The sequence below is a fragment of the Limulus polyphemus genome, unplaced genomic scaffold (genome assembly GCF_000517525.1).
Source record: "Limulus polyphemus unplaced genomic scaffold, Limulus_polyphemus-2.1.2 Scaffold5137, whole genome shotgun sequence".
NCBI classification, from domain to species: Eukaryota; Metazoa; Arthropoda; class Merostomata; order Xiphosura; family Limulidae; genus Limulus; species Limulus polyphemus.
The window spans coordinates 12772-31176 of NW_013670747.1; the positions used below are offsets into that span (position 1 = coordinate 12772).

At 35.2% G+C, this 18405-nt stretch overlaps 1 protein-coding gene across 1 annotated transcript in view; it reads left to right on the forward strand.

Moving 5' to 3' along the window:
- Positions 1-18405, forward strand: part of LOC106472172 (deoxyhypusine hydroxylase-like) — a gene marked incomplete at its 5' end in the record, with an annotated part of 22812 nt that overhangs the window by 1745 nt on the left and 2662 nt on the right. The window contains one exon of the mRNA XM_013932800.2: positions 12616-12862. Within this exon, the coding sequence (XP_013788254.1) occupies positions 12616-12862 (247 nt within the window). The remainder of the gene's footprint in view (positions 1-12615; positions 12863-18405) is intronic.

An 18405-nucleotide genomic window follows, 5' to 3' on the forward strand; every position in this document is an offset into this window, starting at 1 on the left:
AAATAAAAATGATTAAGTGCACTACTATCTAGATTTATTTCTTGTTTTTCATATCTATTCTTTATTTATTATTATAAAAGTAACTAAAATCTAAAAATTTGGATCTTTTAAAGTTATTTAAGACTAGATTAGGTAAAATAACTAATAATAATAATATAATTAAAATGGTTCAAGAGGCACACACGAGCAGCTCGTGGGTAACGTAATTCGATAGCTTGACATGGGCTACACATTCTCTGAGTGATTTACAACTTATAATGCTGTGGATAGTAGTTAGACATGGTTCAAAGGGCAATAAAACAATAAAATTTAATTATAAATACATGTTGTGATATAATGTTGTGAACTTAGAGCTACTTAGGATAAACAAATGTAGTTTCATGTTACAATTTGAAGTCATTCTAGAAAGAAAAAGTTAATCTAGGTTATTTCGATTTTTTTTTTCTGGTGGTCATGAGGTCGGTCGAATTGACCAATCCTGTTTTGAGATAGGGTAGAGAAAATAACAGATAAACTATAAAGTTTTACTGAAATGCATTTACGAGGTTTTAGGGATTACACAAAGGAAATTTGAGATTTTTGAGATGAAGAAAAGTATTTTAATATTAACATGAAAATTACTTTGTACACTGACTGTTCAAAACAAATACTTAATATATTCATGGAGAAATCTTTTATTTTATTTTATTAAAAATACTTCACTAAGAAATATGAGTTTTTGTATGTGAAAGACTTCTAATATTAACTGAAAGATTGTTAAATTTCGTGAAGATATACCTACTATATTGAGAATTATAAGTATTAAATCTATAAAGACTTTAAACAAGTACAAAAAGGTCATGTGGTCAGTCAAATTGACCAAACCTGTATTGAAAGTGTTAATAGAATCAACAGATAGCAGCCATCTGCTTGTTTAGTAGATGATGATCTGCCTTGTTCAGATGTTTAAGTAACTATACTATTCATTTGAAAGTAGTTCCATATTTTGCAAATGACAGTTTGAGACACTTGTAGCCAGTTTACAACAATTTACTGTGAGTACCTAGATTCCATTTGTTCATTAGATCTCCACTTAAATGAAACATTTAAATGTATTCTGTGAAGTTTACTTATTGTTCAGAAACAACTTGGAGTTCTTAAACTCTGTAATTCACTTCAGAATAATAACTAATACATGTTTTTGTTGACCACTCTGTTTAGCATAGGCTGAATTAACAGTCACTTATTATTCAAATCACATGACTGATTATTAATGTCTGGTTTGCCTACAAATGAACTGATTGGCATAATAACAGTGGTTTATCAAGTTATCGTAGCTATTAAAAATTCCAATTATTTATTAATGTTTTGTTCAATATAAGTAAAACAAATCATTATGTGGTGATTTCAAATAAATTTAAAAGAAATTAATGCATTCTGAAAAAAATGAGATTATTCAATTTTATTCATTATATAAGTTTAATCATTTCTAAATATAAATTTCAGTTAACCTAACACCATCTGCAAAATGATTATTTTTTTCCATGTGACAAGAGCTTCAAGGTCAATAATAAGTTATAAACAGTTAATTTCAGAATTTGGTTTCTTGTCTTTCTCCATCTCCATCTCTCTTTATTTCTTTCATGATCAGGGCTTGTTTTCTTCTTTTGCAGACTACAGAGGTGCACTATCAACCACTTTCAATTGCCACAGAAGTCATGCCTATTTTGGCCCTACTTTTTCAGGTTCTTTTGTTTTTAGTTTTCAGTTATGTCTTCCATTAGTATCTCAACATTATTCTCAATGGAATTTTTGTAGGCCAACCTACACTGGAGCATACTCATAAAACTGTTCCAGATTTGATGCTTAGTTATCCAGTGGTGGTGTGCTTGGACCCTCATATGAACACTGTCAGGTCTTAGGTTGTTCATGCAAGATGTCCACTATCTCTTCATAAATCTGAGCACAACATGGTCCCATCTTAGACCCTCGGTGGAACAGTGTTCCATGTCCTCTCCATAATCCCATGGGTAAGTGGAATTCTCCTTGCCCACTTGGTTGGGGAGTGAAAATGACTGTTTGTAAATCCAGACCAGATGAGTTCTGGACCTTCGGTGGAGTATGGCCTGGGGTGTTGCCTTTTGGACTTCTTCAGGTTGATCAGAAGGATTGTCCACTTTAGTGTTGCTTTCTTTCTTTCATAAGTCCGGTTGTTCGAAATGCATCATTCCATGGCTTCTGGTAGGGATCCTATCACAAAGATATGTATATATATATTTACGGTCCAAGTGCCCTTGACACCAATGGGGGATATGGGTACCAGGACCCCTTACTGCATCGTTGGAGCTGGCCCATCATACTTACTTTTGTAATATTTCACCCTTTTCACTTTTCTGTACTTCTATTTGTAGAGCATACCTGTTCTGGATGTAGTGTGGTTTTCCCTGCTTGGGTACCATCTTTCATAGTACACCTTTGTTCTGTGCAGATGCTTTCTGTATTAACTATGCCCTCACTGGCTCCTCCATCTTCTTAATGTGGGATTCTAGCCATAAGTGTCAGCAGAGGTATGTATGTTTTGGAAGTTATCATTTTTCTAATCTGAAAATATATTTCCAATAATACTTACCTCCGCTGACACTCTACTGCCCTTCCTCTGTATTAAGAGCTGGTGTTAGTGACCAGGATTAGGTAAGTCTCTAAAAGGGATTATATTGTCAACATACAGTGCTAATGTACAGTACCTGCATAGAGAACGTGTGAGGGCCGGTCTAAAGTTTAGCAAGTTGGGTATTGCTGAGGGCAGTCAAGTGGGGTATGAAGACTGGAGCAAGCGAATACGATGTTTAGATGGCAAAAATGAAGATGGAGAAATAGCTATATGTGTCACTGGAGGTAAGTATGCTTGGAAATACATTTTCAGATTAGGAAAATGATAACTTTTGCTCTAGTTACCCGTTGTTCTGGATAATTTCGTTATAGTATTGTGTGCTTTCTTTTATGGAAAATTGCTGTTAAGTAGAATACACTATGTAAATGTGTTGCAATCTTTTCTATGTTGTATCGAGTGATACCTTGAGGACACACAATTTTATATTTTTTATGAAATGGCCACCATTGACTTGAGTTAAAGACAGGTTTCATGTAGATTTTGAATCAATGGTCAGTTTTTTGGAAAACCAACATAGTGAGAAATAAGTAGGTCTACTGAAGCAGGACACTAAGTGGAAACTGATCTCCAAGTCTAAATCAAGTGCTAAATTTCTAGTTTTTTATGTATAATTTTTATTGTTATATATTTTTAAACAAAAGTAACTAAGATGTAAAAATTATAATTTTGATTGATTTGTTACTTTATCTGTATATAGGGGGGAATTGATATGGGCTCTTGCTGTGATTTATTGGTTTTGTAGAGTAATGCATAGATTTCCTGGAAGAAAGTCGATTTAATGCCATGATGTTAGTCATAATTGCTTTTCATTAAACCTCATATCTCCTTTTTTTTAGCTTAGTCTTAATGGACAAACTGACTATGTAATTGTAATACATGACCATGATATTACGTTGTAGCTGGACTGAAAATAATTTAAACCACATCATTTATTTTTTGTCCCAATAGGATTTTCTTATAAGAAGGGAATATAATATTCCAAGTCTTTATTGTTTGTTGCATGTTGAATGAATAGGCTTTTCCCTCAACCTCATAGACAGTCACTTTGGGCTGCTGTTTGTAAACTCCCTTCTAGCTGGTGGGTTGAAATTTCATGGATTCAGAATCTCACACCAGTGTCTCATTGCATCAGCATACTTCTGAAGAAATAGGATGAACAACTACTGTTATCGTATTCCTTTATTTTTAACTAAAACTAGGTCAGTAGCTTTACAAACACTATCACTTCTGACTTTGAGGAGTCATATAGCAGCATAAGTCTTATATTTCAATGCTAACTTATTTCTGTGAGCAGCTTGATATGACTTGAAAGAAACAATGCTTAAATTAAATGCCTTACTTTACTTGCCTTAAGCCATGCAAAGCAACAGCCCACACTAATATCTTTATAAACTATGATTTGTACCATAAATAACTAATTGTATAAAAAGCTAGTGAAACTTGCAAGCTCATGAATAGTTTGTTCCTATCAAATTGCACATACTATGACTCAAATACACCGAAAAGTTCTGTTACACAGTGTCTTATCAAGGATGAGAACTGGCTGCCATTTGGTGGATTTCTGCCATTAATATTGTCAAATTGCTCATCCACCTAATTTGTTCAAATGCTGTGGCAAAACTTTTGGAATGGGGTATCTGGATTGGAAACAAAATAAAAGCACTAGTAGGCTTAATCTGCTCATCCACCCAATTTGTTCAAATCCTGTGAGAAACATTTAGGAAGGGGATGTCTGGATTGGAAACAAAATACAAGGATTATTCTGAGATTGCCTTATCTGCTTTAATGTTTACATTAAACCAAAATCAATGTGTGTGGTTCCTTTTAACTAGCTGATTGATGGACAAACAATCAATCATGAAGTGTCTTTTTTTTTTTAAGCCAAAGGTATCTGAACACCTCAAAAAGGCAAAAGGGCAATGGCAGACATTTGAAAAGAATCAGCACAGAAGCAGGCTCTAAATCTTTCTCAATCAGCCCAATTAGTGTATACTTATTACCTCTTGTTTATAATTACATAGGCAATATATTTTTCTTTAATCTAACATTATTTCCATGTGTGAAATTGTTTATATGGAGCAAAAATTGAATAGGGATAGATATAGTCCAATCAAATTTGGGAGGAGCAGGTATACAACAAAACTTGTTTTCAGTAATTCAAAACATCTTGTTACAAATTTATCAAATGTCACAGGTTCCAAAATTATTTTCAGTCTCATAATTTATGTTAAATATATATCTCCTAAATTGTTATTGGTTGAAAGAATCTGATTATGTATTACAATACAGAATTTGTTGATCTCAAAATATTGCATTACTTTTATGTTTATTATCCATTTTAAATCAAAAAGCATGCTATTAAACCAGGGATTTCATTAAGGAAACCTAACATTTATTATTTTGATAGAAAAGATCCAAAACACTTATGAAAGTTTTATCAAAGATGCTGAAATGTTTACCAGAAGATAAGTACATTTTCCTATGAAATCTTGCCCTTAAATACTTGCTTATTCAATTATGCAAGTCCATTTTTTCATGTCTAAGGTGAAAAACTTCCAGTCATCAGATTAGTTTGACATAATTTATACATCCAGTAACTATTGAATTATTATTTGATAACACTTGTTTGCAATAGTTGCCTTTCAACATCTTTTCTTTCCAATTTAACAGTAGATGATGTGATACTGAACTAATGCTTTTCTTTCTAAATTTGTGATTTGTTATAATTGGGATTGTTATTTACATAAATAATGTCTTTCATCATGTATTGGAAACTACTGAGAATATAGTCAACTACAGTGCTAATAAATGGAACAGACCATAATTGTTGCTAGATGACAAGGCAAAACAATCCATCTATGTATCTATACAATGCCAAACTAACTTTAACTTTTAAAAAGAATAGAACAAGATGATTGGCCTTCCCTGAAGATCTGCTAGACATCCTGCTCCAACTGGGAAATCAACTAAACAAATGCTTTATACATATTAAACTTTTATTGAAGAAGAAAACATATTTAGACAAGCTGTAGTTTGAGAAATAAATTTGTAAATAAGTTTTGACAAATCCAATTTATCCACATCATTCTTCAGGATATAGAAACAAGCAAGATGATTCATGCAAGACTGTGACATGGTAAGGCACAAGTAACTTTTCAGTTTCCTTAGGGCAGAAAATGATCTTTCAGCCGTACATGTAGTCACTGGAGCCACCATATAGATTTTGAGCAGGGTGAAAACTGATGAACAAACTTCTTTAAGCACAGGATTTCTGCTTCACAAAAATAATGTAAGGAAATCTTTGATGAATCTGGAAAGTTCTTGGTGATGACACTGTGCACATGTTCAATTTCATATTTCACACAGTCCTTTGATTTTAACGGCACCAAGTCATCTTGATAAATGTCATACATTTCGTCAATATCAGTTTCAGATTGCTTACGTAGAGATTTCTTGATCACTGCCAATTTATGCAACTCACCTGTAGGATATCTCACAGAAACTCTTTCAACACCAGCTGCAAACACTGATTGGTATATACTTTCAAATTCATCTTCTCCAGTTTGTACAAAGTTTGCACCCCTGTGCAATGCAGGATCTTCAGTGCCTATAGAATTAGAAGTGGATAAAACAGATTTGTAAAACTGTGTTGCAATGTCATTATAATTAGCATCCAACAGAAGAAAAGCTATGCCTTTAATTTTTGAGCAGACAAACTCTGCTGAAACTTAAGGTGGCTGTATTAGAATGTGTACTGGCCGAGTTATTGTAAACACCTTTTCCAACAGCTTCAGACGAAAAAATACTCTGAACTTCTGCATGCTATTAATAAACAACCCATGAGCTTGCACACACACACACACTTGATGGCAATGCAGTATCATTACAGGTATCCTTTAGCCATTCCAACAAACTGCCATATTGAGCTACAAATGACATCACAGCATTGCTTCACAAAATCAAGTGTATTGGAGGTCGTAAAGTGGCAAAGGGGCATCGTCCATTTTAAGGCTTTGTTTGATGCCTTTGTACAAAGGGAGTATTTAATAAATGTGACCACCTGTTGTAGTACTTCCTCTGATTCCACCAAGTTCAAATGAGAATTTACAGTATCTTAAACTATCAAGTTTAGTCCATAACCAGAACGGTAGCTGAAGGTACATCTTGGATGTTCATTTATAATTCATGTTGCCACTCAACTTTTTCGACCTTTCGTTGTACTGGCTCCATCATAACTCTGTGTATGAGCTTGATTAATATGTAATCCATATGATAATAGTTCTTGTTTGATTGTACTTGTAATGTTTTCAGATGTTGCATTACTGAGAACAGAGAATGCTATCTATTTCTCATATACATTTAAGTCGTCATCAACATATCTCACACCCAAGCTTAATTGCTTCTGCAGTAATTCTTATGGACATGTGAAGAAAAAAATGTATTAAACTGGAGGTTGTGCTTTGATACCAGCTTCAACAGTTCCATAAAGTTACCTTCATATAAGCCTCAATGCCCCTGTGTGCCAAAACTTGCTTTCCCAAGTATTTAATAGCATAAGAAAACACCAAGTGCTTTCCTATTTGCCTTCCGTCTTTCAACTTTTTTGCTACTAACATACTTTGCCGTTGCATCTTGTGTTTCAATATTGATTTTTGTAGTCATGCATTCTCTATTACTCTGTCATGCTTTTGTAGACTATCCTTGCCCTTTCTAAAATCATTCTCTCCTATTACCCATGGAAATGTGGAGACTGAGGAATGCTGTGATGGAAATAAGCAATTACTTTACATGGCCCAGATACATACATGGCAAATTATATCATTGGTATCACGCCTGTATTCAGCCCATTGGAAGAGGGTTTTCCAACTTTCCTGGAAAGTTTGCCCTTTTTTGCTTTTTTGCTGCTAATGTTTTTGTTACTACTGTGGATGTTAATTCTGCACATTGTGACATTGATATTGACAAGTGTGTTGTTACTGAACAATGGTTCTACACATTGTGATGTTGATACTAGTAGGTTTGTTATTGAAGTGGGTGTTATTTCTGCACATGGCACCAGTATTGGTGGGTTTATTGTTACTGAAGTCGATGTTGATTCTCCACATGATGCCAATTTTACTGATACTACCGGCTTTAGAAATGCTGTTAAAACTGCCTGTGAAGTTTTTTGCTTCTTTGGATGATCCACTTATCCAAAAAAGTAGACAAAAATACTGGCAACATTTTGTGCTGTGGATAATTTAAGAAAAGGTATGTGCATAAAGCTATAAAAGTAATTATTAGGTTTAACACATCTTGGTAGGACTAAGTCTTATAGTAGGTATATATTTGAACTCTAGGACTTTAGTACAGGTCATAAGTTGCTAATTATTAATTGTGATTTAATATCCTACATGGTACCTATAAGGCATTGTACTTTTCCTTTATGTTGTCTAGCCAATAACATTTTCTGGTGTGGTCTTGGAGTGTTTTCAACTGCTATGGTAATAAATATTGAAAAAAACATGGACAGAGTGCAGTCAAATTTAGGAGTATGAAAACAAAACCATTATTTACACTCTTCCAAAATAGCTAATTTACATAAAATATAAAGATAATCATAAACTTTGTTTAAAATTTGGTGGGTCTAGCAGTTCATTGCATTGTAATATTACATAAATAGAATCATATAACAGGTTAAAAATTGATCTATAGAAGGAAAGAACTCACTGAGAGTAAAATGACAGTAAATGGCTTTCTTCAAGTGATATAACCCTCTCTGCCCAGGCATCTTTTACTGCACATGTAACAAGGGATTTAAGGAGTTACATTCAAAATTTAATTAAACTTCTTTTTGTTTATGTTATACCAATTACTATAGCATAAAATTGTAGTTAATAAGCCATATTTTAATAGTGTATAAATTTCTAAGTTCTCAATTTTATAAGGCAATATTTAAAAAAATCCTGAATTTCCCCTAGTGTGAGAATTGTAACATTGTTTCTTTAAGCATCCCGTCTTCTCTAATTTAGTAACCACCCCTCCAGTAAGTATGAAATTTAATGTAAATTACTCACTATAATATCATCATTGCTCAGAAAAAAGGTAATTTTTTATTAGTTTTCAATCTTGTTTCAATCTTTCTACCTGTCACATCCTCTCTTTCAGAATTTGTCAGTAGTTCTCTCTTACATTTATAACTATATTAATTATAACCACTAGTAAGCCAAGGTTTTCATCTATCAAATGACATATTATATTACGTTGTTTTCTGCACAAAGAAATGTAAATTATTTCTGAGAAAATGTTTTGGTTCTCACGGAAATGCTATTAAGTAGTTGGATGAAGTTTTAAAGTTTTTTTTTGCAGAGATAGAAAGCGACAAAAATGGTGATAGTTAAGGGACATTATCTGTTTTTTGCATGTTATTATTCTATGTTCTTTGTTGCATTATTTTATTAGATAAAAGTTATTTAGTGCACTACTACCAAATTTTGTGAAGATACACTTAATATATTAAAAGTTTCTAGTATCTAAACTATAACAAATACAAAATGTTCACTTGGTTGGTCCAATCAATCAAGCCTGTGTTGAGAGAGGTAATTATATTTGTATGTATCAAATCAGGTACATATGAGGATATGTAGGTGTAGCTGTATATATACAATTATATTTATACATAAAATGATTTTGTGTAAACGTGTCAGTAAGTTGCCAATTAAATATTTAAAACAACATTCAATTCCATTGCATGATTCATATGTATATGCTAATTGCTGAATGCATAGTAAAGTGTTTAAAAATGACTCATGATAATCATACTACCATGCATTTCTTTTATAGGCACTAATTACATTTACAACTGATTATATATAACATTGGTAACTAATGTCACAGCTCAAATGTATAACCCATTAAACTGTCAAACCTATATTATGCAAATATTGTGAATTGAATGCATACAGGTACTATTATTCTGCTTTTTGTTGATTACTCTCTCTATACAATTATGTGGTATAAAAATATAAATGCAGATGATCCAAAACATTTGTCAGTAATAATGATTTACCCTTCTTTTTCCATAAAAACTGTTTAAATTCTACAAAATGTACTTAGAGCGTAGGAAAGAAATATTGTTTTTGAGTCTTCTATAAACACGCATGGACATATGTAATGATCTGACTGTTTAGTGAAATATATGTTTTTTAAAAAATTACATTCATATTGGAAATTAAAGCTATGTCTGTATAAAGAAATTTTATTCAAATTGAAATAATCAAATGACCCAAATAATAAACATAGAAAATTTGTTAAAAGAAGTATCAATAAGTGTGATAAATAATTTTAAGTTTGCACACTAAGGGTTACTGATCAGACTAACCTTAAGCCAATCAAGAGAACTTTTTATACAAATATTTAAGTTACTCAGAAAACAAATATTTAAAATTTTCTCATAGACTAGCCTACCCAGGTGCAGATAAATAGTATTTTCAGTGTGGAATATAACTTTCTGTTTAAAATTACCTTCATTGGCACATAGGCAATTTATTCACCTTCCACTTATGAAGAAATTATTGGGGTCAACCCCCGATGCCCCCCCCCCCAAAGGTTTAGAAAAAGTTTGGCAGCAATGCTATGGATATTCCCGGCATCAACACATGCCTTCACCACCACAACTGAAAATGTTTATACAGTGTTTGTCTTGCCAACAATTAAATAATGGATTTTCATGTATGCTCTTGATGTGGACCAAGCTATTATAATTAGAGCATTTTTATCAGTGAAAACCTGCACGTTTATGAATATTTCAGCTTCAACTCGAACCTCTTCATCACCAGCATCAATGAAAACATTGGGTGCACCATGTTTTCCTTTGACTTTGGTGTAAGTGAAAACGGTAGTTTTACCTTATACATATCTTAATATTCTGCCTAGATATATGATTTGCTTGATGATTATACTGTCTATATATGTATTGATGTGTGTAGTGTAACAGACACTAACAAATATACTATGTGTGTATAAAATTGTTACATATTACATAACATTCGACACTACGGGTTGAAAATGGCACATATATGGTAAAAAATGTTTTTACCATCATGAATGTATTTCAATCCATAGCCAAGCTATCTGCTACAGTGCATTACCGCTCTCTGTAAGTCAGAAAAAATAAAAGATGTAATCAAAGTATATGCACAAAAAAAATTAAGTCACAGGGAAAATTCAGTAAAAGTGGTATTCTGTACTGTAATTCACATCACTTGGATCACAATTTGTGTCATCAACTACACAATGATAATATATTAACATACACATAGTCCACTACAGGACTAATACAGTAAGAAGAAATAAAGCACACTTATTTTATTAGGTGACTTTCAGTACATGTAGCAGCACCATATATGGATTGAGAAATCCACTATTGTCAACATTACAAGACAAATAACCAGTTAAACAAGTAATTTTCCACTAGGATTTATCACTGTCCAAATTATCTCTTGTATTGTGTAAGAGAACAATCACCTCACTGTATACGTGAAGGTAGATACAGAACTTTCATACCTTAGGTATGACATAAAATTTCATACACATACAAGTGGTCTGTGGAAGATTCTCAGACAAATATCTGCAATTAGTCACCACAATGTTTCATTTGATTGTTTAGAAAGAAAGGGTTGCAAGTCTTTTCAGTTTTCCGTTGTATCAGATAGCAGTTTTAATCAGCCATCACAGATGGTAATACTCTAGGTACTGTATATAATATCACCAGCTGTCATAGCTGTTGTGATAGGTAGCTATCACAAGGTAGTATGCAGATATTTGACAATGAAATTCTATGTGATAGCACTGAAATTAAAGGGCACAACTCTTTTGGTCATTGGAACTTTCATCTATTTTAATTGCTGATATCTTACCATTGTCCTTCTAACTGTCATGACTATCACAAATCTTACACAATAGCTTTGAGTGTAAAGGATGTTAATCCTTTTGACATTTTGATATAACATTTGTGCTGTAACCTGTGTTCTCAAAGCCAACCTAATGGCTTATTGATTTCACTCACACTAAGTTAAAGGTTGATGTAATATCTGTGACTGATATCCTAAACAGCTTGTCCTTCTCTGACTCAACTTGAACAGCCAGAGAAGTGCATGTAGCGTGTGTGGGGTCAATTCAAATTGCATTGGTCATTGAGAAACTATACATCTTGCAGTTCTTGCAACCCTTGAGGGTATTTTTCCTTTATTAGGCAATATCTTGCAATTGCTTATGAAACTTATCTTCAGATTTTTTGTTGATACCTACTCTTATTAAATAGTTCACACTATCAGTGAACTTTCAAACTAAACCTTGCAAATGTTTTGCATCTTATTTGTACCATAAAGCAAAAAGAAATATTGGAAAATTCCAGATCATTCCTGTAAGCCTAATCTTGGCCAAGAAATTACCTAGAACAGTTGTTCTCAAACTATAGTAATCCAAAGACCCTTTTTAATTTAAAATATTTTTGTAGACACCCAAAGCTACTGATGTTCTTTTGTTTTTCTTTTTTTGAAAATAAGAGTCCGTTTACATGAAAAGTTGTTTTTCAAAATTAAATGTTTTAACTTGTATAAATTTAATTGAATTTTTTATTCTATAAATCATGATTTTTTAAAATATTTCTGATGAGGTTTCAAACATGGCTTACAGACCCCAGTTTGAAAAACTGAGAAATGCTGATCTAGAATGCTCTTAGCAGTTAGATGACTGAAAAGGTTTGATTACAAGGTAAAAGTATTACATATAAAGTATGTTTTCTGGTGGTGACTGATGAGTGTTTATGTTACATTTGTATCTGCAGACTATAAGCCTAATCTGTTGCATGTTGTGTGTAGAAAATGTTTTGTTAAAATAATAAATAGTGTTCTATGAAGAAAAAAATTATTTAGCGAATACAAGTCATTAAATAAGACACAGCCTTAATTCCAAAACTCATCCAGGTTGCAGAAACATGTCAGTTGGCTGTAAAGAGAATTCAGTGGCTTTTGGATTCAGCTCAGAAGGAAGGACAAAATGAACACAGTATGTACTGTTCAGTTGATCCAGCACCCCCAGATGTGACAGAAAATGTGAAACTCTTGCGTAGAAAACTCCTTGATGAATCATTACCTCTTTTTGAACGGTACAGAGCTCTGTTTTCTCTAAGAAACGTTGGAAGTAGAGAAGCAGTACTGAGTTTAGCAGAAGGTACTAGGTTTGTTTAGTTTGTGATTTAGGAATTTATTTTAAAAGTAAATGTTCAGTTTATTTTTTAAGCAGTTAATCTTTCTTTTATGTAATAAGTACTTTGCTGCAATTTTTGGACTAAATTTACAAACATAAGTTTCTGATAGCTCCAATCATATGGATAGCTATTCTCATTTGCTGCCCTCTACATTCGAACTATTTTTCGCATACCACAAGTTTTGAACTCCCATGTACACCACAATCAACATGGTTCAACTGTGTGTCTCATGTAAATCATCATGTGACAACCCTCCACCAATAGAAGTGCAAAACACCCTCCTGACACGTGACTCCTTCTATTCGATTCTACTGAACTATCACTTCTCTTTAGACAGTGATCGAATGCAAACGTTTTTCAACTGCCCTCTTTTTTTTAACGCGGTCATTTAATTTTTTTTGTGTGTGAAGTAGTGATTTATTTCTTTTATTCATTTACTACAGTTAGTTTTCTCTAGTAGTTTGCTGCAATAACTTACATTTGTATATTGATTTTTCTTTTCATTTTAGACTTCTTCACAGTTGAAAATAAATTCCAAAGTTTGTGTTTTACAACTTCTGATATTTTTGCCATTACACATGCTTCAGGTCTGGGGGTCTCAACTGAGGATTTTTCGATTATCATTCGTTGGGAGATTGATTATTATGTGAGTCATCCTTTTTTCTCCCAAAAATGTTCGGGTTCATCTTTCATCATCTGAACCTGTTCATGACGAGGATGTGTGTGTCAACTTTTTTCGTCCTCCTAACTATGCCATGCATTCCCACAGAATCTGCCTTTTTGGATATGCTCTCTCGGGTGTGTTTCATTTTCTCCTTTTCACTAATTTCTTATAATGCTTTCCCTTCCTTGGTACATGACACCCATCTTTGGAGTACCTTGTTTTCCTTCCTTTCCCTGAAATCATGGTTCATGCTGAGCACTTCGTTTCTCAGTTGAGCATACCTTGTTTTCCATGAGCTTATGAGCATTATGCTTTGGTTTATCAGCAGACTGTTCAACCCCATCTCGACTCCCAGCAGTTGGAGTCACATTTGCCAATATGGGGGGGGGGGGGCTGGTCATGGAAAATCCTATCCATTTATCCCATGTCTAGTTTCCCACTTTTGTCTTACACTTACAACTCTCCTACACTACTTGTAAAATATACATCTCCTTTCTGAGGCACTCCACCATTTCTTTGAGGGTTTTTGGGGATACACTTTTCCTCCTTACCTCCATGTTGGTGCAATTGTCCTATTCAGCCCTATCCCTTCACACTTGGTTTCGTTGCTGTGTAGATCTTATTGGGAAGAATGCTGACTTGTCACAGGTTCCTCTAACTTTCACTTATCCTAGTGACTTACAGATGGTTTCTTTTCACCATCATTGTGTTTTTGAAGATTTTCCTAAATGTTTGGAATCGTGTGAAATTTGTGAAACTACTTTCGACCCTTTAGTCTATGGTTACTTGTTTGTCTCATTCTGACCCCATGACTTCTCCCATAATTATTTCTTGTGCTGCAACTTCCCGTCATTTACCAGTTCCTACCACTATGGGTTCAAAATTTTGCCGTGTGTATCAACGTAAGGTTCATCGTCACCAGCAGTTCCAGTGTTTATCAGGTCTTTACCTTTCCTGTGGGTACACGTTTGGCCTATTTTTCCTCTGTAGAGAATATTCACTACCAATTCTTGGGTGATCCAAGTTTTATCAGGACATTTCATCTGTTTCCTTTCCTTAACAACATTATCTCCTGTATTGATTTCCTTCCCATTAACTTGGGATCCCACTACCAGTCAGTGTATATCTGAGGCTATATCACAGAGATATATCGGACATGTCAGCCAGCCTTCTCCAGGCTTTTTGTTGTCGCCAAAACAAATCTGGGGACTAGCATCCTGTGATCCTTCTGACCTGCCTCAACCAATTTCTGGACCTTTCCTGATTTACTGTGAAGTCCTTTATCACACTCAGGTGGATCTTTTCTCCAGGACTGTGGATGACCGTAACAATCATCTCAAATGCCTATCTCCATATTCCTATTTTTCGTCAGTTCAGATGCAATCTTCAGTTTATCCACTACAGACTTGTGTCTATCAGTTTCATGCTTTGCCTTTTGGGCTTGATTCAGAACTGTATGTATTTTATTGAGTGATCAAGGTCTTTGCCCAACATATGCTTGCTCGAGAGTTACATTCACACCACTACATGATCGATTGGTTTCTGTTAGCTCATTCCAAACTGGAGTCTTCTCAATACATCCATCTGCTGCTGATATGTGCAGATCATGTTGGTTGGATTCTAAAGTTGGAGAAGTCTTTCCTTTTGTATACCCAATATCTTTTCCACTTGGGTGTATTTTTCAACAGCCACCTCATTTGGGCTAAACCTTCCCCACTTCATCTTCATTCAAAGGAGCTTTCAGTTCTCTGTGCACTTCCTGCTCCCTCTGTTTCGGCACACAGGGTTTTGTTGTTTTTGGAGACTTGGGATTCTCTGGAAGCCCTTATTTCTTTGGGTTGGGCATTTATACATTCTCTTCAGTGGACTGTGAATGGCCAATGGGCTCTTGCTTGAGATCCCTTGAACTCCCAATATTACCCTTTCTCCCTCCCTTACAGACAATCTGCATTAGTGGTTGAACAAAGACAACACAGTGATGGGAGTACTGCTTCCTCCACCTTGTCCAGATTTGCATCTGCTCATAGATGCTTCTCTCTAACATTGGGAGTGTGGGTACATCAGCATTAGGCTTCCAGACAATGGTCTCAGATCAGAATGTCTTGCCATATCAACATCTAGGAGCTTCTGGTGGAATGACATGCTTTGGTTCATTTTCTTCCTCTGGTACTGAACGAACATGTCATGGTACATTATAACAATTCCACCATTGTGGCCTATGTAAATCACTAAGGGGCACTAGTTCCTGTTTCTTTTATCGTCAAACTTTAGAACTCCTTTATTTGGCCTACACACTGCAGATAAGTCTCCTTGTGTGTTATGTTATGGGTGCTTTTCACATTGTGGCAGATAGTTTTTCAAGACCCAACCAGCTTTATCCCACAGAGTTGTCTCTCGACCCTTAGGTTTTCAGGTGGTTATGCAATCAGTGGAGAACTCCTCATCTGTATGCTTTTGCCAATTTATTCCAACACCAAGTTACCTCTTTTTTTGGTCTCTGGTTCCTCATTCTCAGGTCCTGGCGGTGGATGTTTTCCATCAGGACTGGAACAACAACTACCTTTTATGTTCCTTCCAGTTTCATAGATCTTTTTGTCATGTGGTTCTTCTGGATTGTCCTGTCAATATTGTTCTTCAGTGATTTCCACTCCCTCTGTTTGTCCTCTTCTCCTATGTTTTGCCTATCTGTTGAGACTTATTATTATTTTTAGTCTGTGGGTGCCATCGGTCTGATATATTTGCCATCAACATTTCACCTACTTTTTTACTGTTTCACATATGTTCTACATTATCCGGATCGATCTTTCCTACTCTAAACATTGGCAGCTCACGAGGGACATTCTTCCTTCTTGCTGATTTCACTTCCATCCATTTCCCACCTTTATTCCCAGTCTCATCTTGATAGAATTCTATGTCTACCATGAGCTCTTCATTGTTATATGGCCTGCATGCCTCCTTTAGTGGTTCTTATTCCCACTTTTTCATTCTCTGGCACCATGCATTTGTACATGTCCTTTCTCCTTCTACCCTTTCAAGTTGGGTTCGTCAACTGATTCGATTGGTCTATTTATTCCTATCTCTTTCTTCCCGAATTTTGTTCCATGTGTCATTGCATCAGACCAGACACCTTATTTTTTCCTAGCATCTCACCTTCACCATCCATTGGATAATATTCAATATTCTACAATCAGGAAAGTGGACTACACCTCATACATTCATCTCCCACTACCCCTTCATTGGGTAGCTATTTCTTCTATGTTGGAGTATCACCGTCAGCCTGTCACCATCCTTCAAACTTCACTGCGGCTGTGACTGGGTAAGTTATATATTTATCTTTCCTCCAGTGGCATGTCCCATTTAGGGTGAGGATCCAGCTCAGTGGTGAGCAATGCCTGTCCAGGTATGCTTCCAATCTCTCAAATCCACACCATACAGCCAAGATATATAACCACAACCAATCACACACACCATTGAGATGAGGTGTTCATAAGATTGCTAGTAGATTTTCCTTGGGATATATTTGTTTCATAATTATGCCCATTCCAAACTTATATGGGTAAAGCAGAAGGGGATAGATGCCCATCCCTGCCATCCCCTCAATTGAATAAATCAGGGATGGTCTACTTTTCAAAATAAGGTTCGTAGTGGTCACCCGTTGCACTATCTCCAGTGTCGGCATTCCTCTGGACTTTCCACTGCATTTTGCCTAATTTTGTTTTTCTAGTGGAGTATGGGAGTCTTTGCTAATTTCTAGTTCAGTTGAGAGTACCATTGGTGGTATTCTGCTGGGATTCATGGAGGTTGATGTTGTGCCTGTTTCTGTGTTTCTAACAGGAAGGTGCAGTTGGTTTTATTTTCCATGCAGTAGGACCCAAAAGGTGGCTTTGAGCTCCAACGTTTGTGCAGTCCTATACAGGGGATGATGATGTGCATATCAACAAATAAATACACACTATCTGTATGTGGTGGGTCCCAGAGGTTGATGTTGTGCACAGCTTCTGTGTGGTTCCATCTGGATGGTGTAGTTGCTTATATTTTATAGATGCGATCCATTTCCATACAGTGGGCTCCAGAGGTTGCAATTGCACTCCAGCCTTTTTGCTGTCATATCCAGAGGATGATTTTGCTTTGGAGTAGATCTATCACATTTCAGTTCACCCTTTCGATTGGGAGCTCTCATCCTACTATCACCTGGATATTGGCTCCCAGTGAGTGTTTCTAGATTCAAGATGGATCAAGGAACTTAAATCCTCACACATGTTGGTTGAGTTCTTCTTCCTCACTCAATTTGCCTCATGATCTCTACCTCCATGCAGTGGGTCCTGGAGGTTGGTGTTGTGTCCAGCCTCTCTGCGATTCTGTCTGGAGGGTGAAGTTGCTATAAATTTTTAAAAATGATCCACTTCCACGCATTGGGACCCTGATGGTGGTGTTGCACTCTAGCTTCTGTGCATCCTACCTGGAGGATAATGTTGACTGGGGCAACAGTTTTCCTTCTCATGTTCCACCTCGGGGAGTTTTCACTGCCTAAGGCTGATGTTGTGCAGTGGGGGTTTCCATCTGATTGAGTTTGATGTGACCTGCCACATTGGCACATTTCTTCCAACTGTTATTTGGATGTTGGTTCAATGTATGTAGTGTTGTTTGTAGATTTGTGCATGTGTCCATTTGGAAGATCGGTTTGCACAGTATATAGTTGTGTTCTAATAATGGCTGGAGATGGCTTAAATGGGTAATGAAGAAAACTATATATTATATATATATATATTATTTACTTATTACTACTTAACTTACGTACTCGTCTCGTACGTACGACGACGTAGTACGTACGTACGACGTACG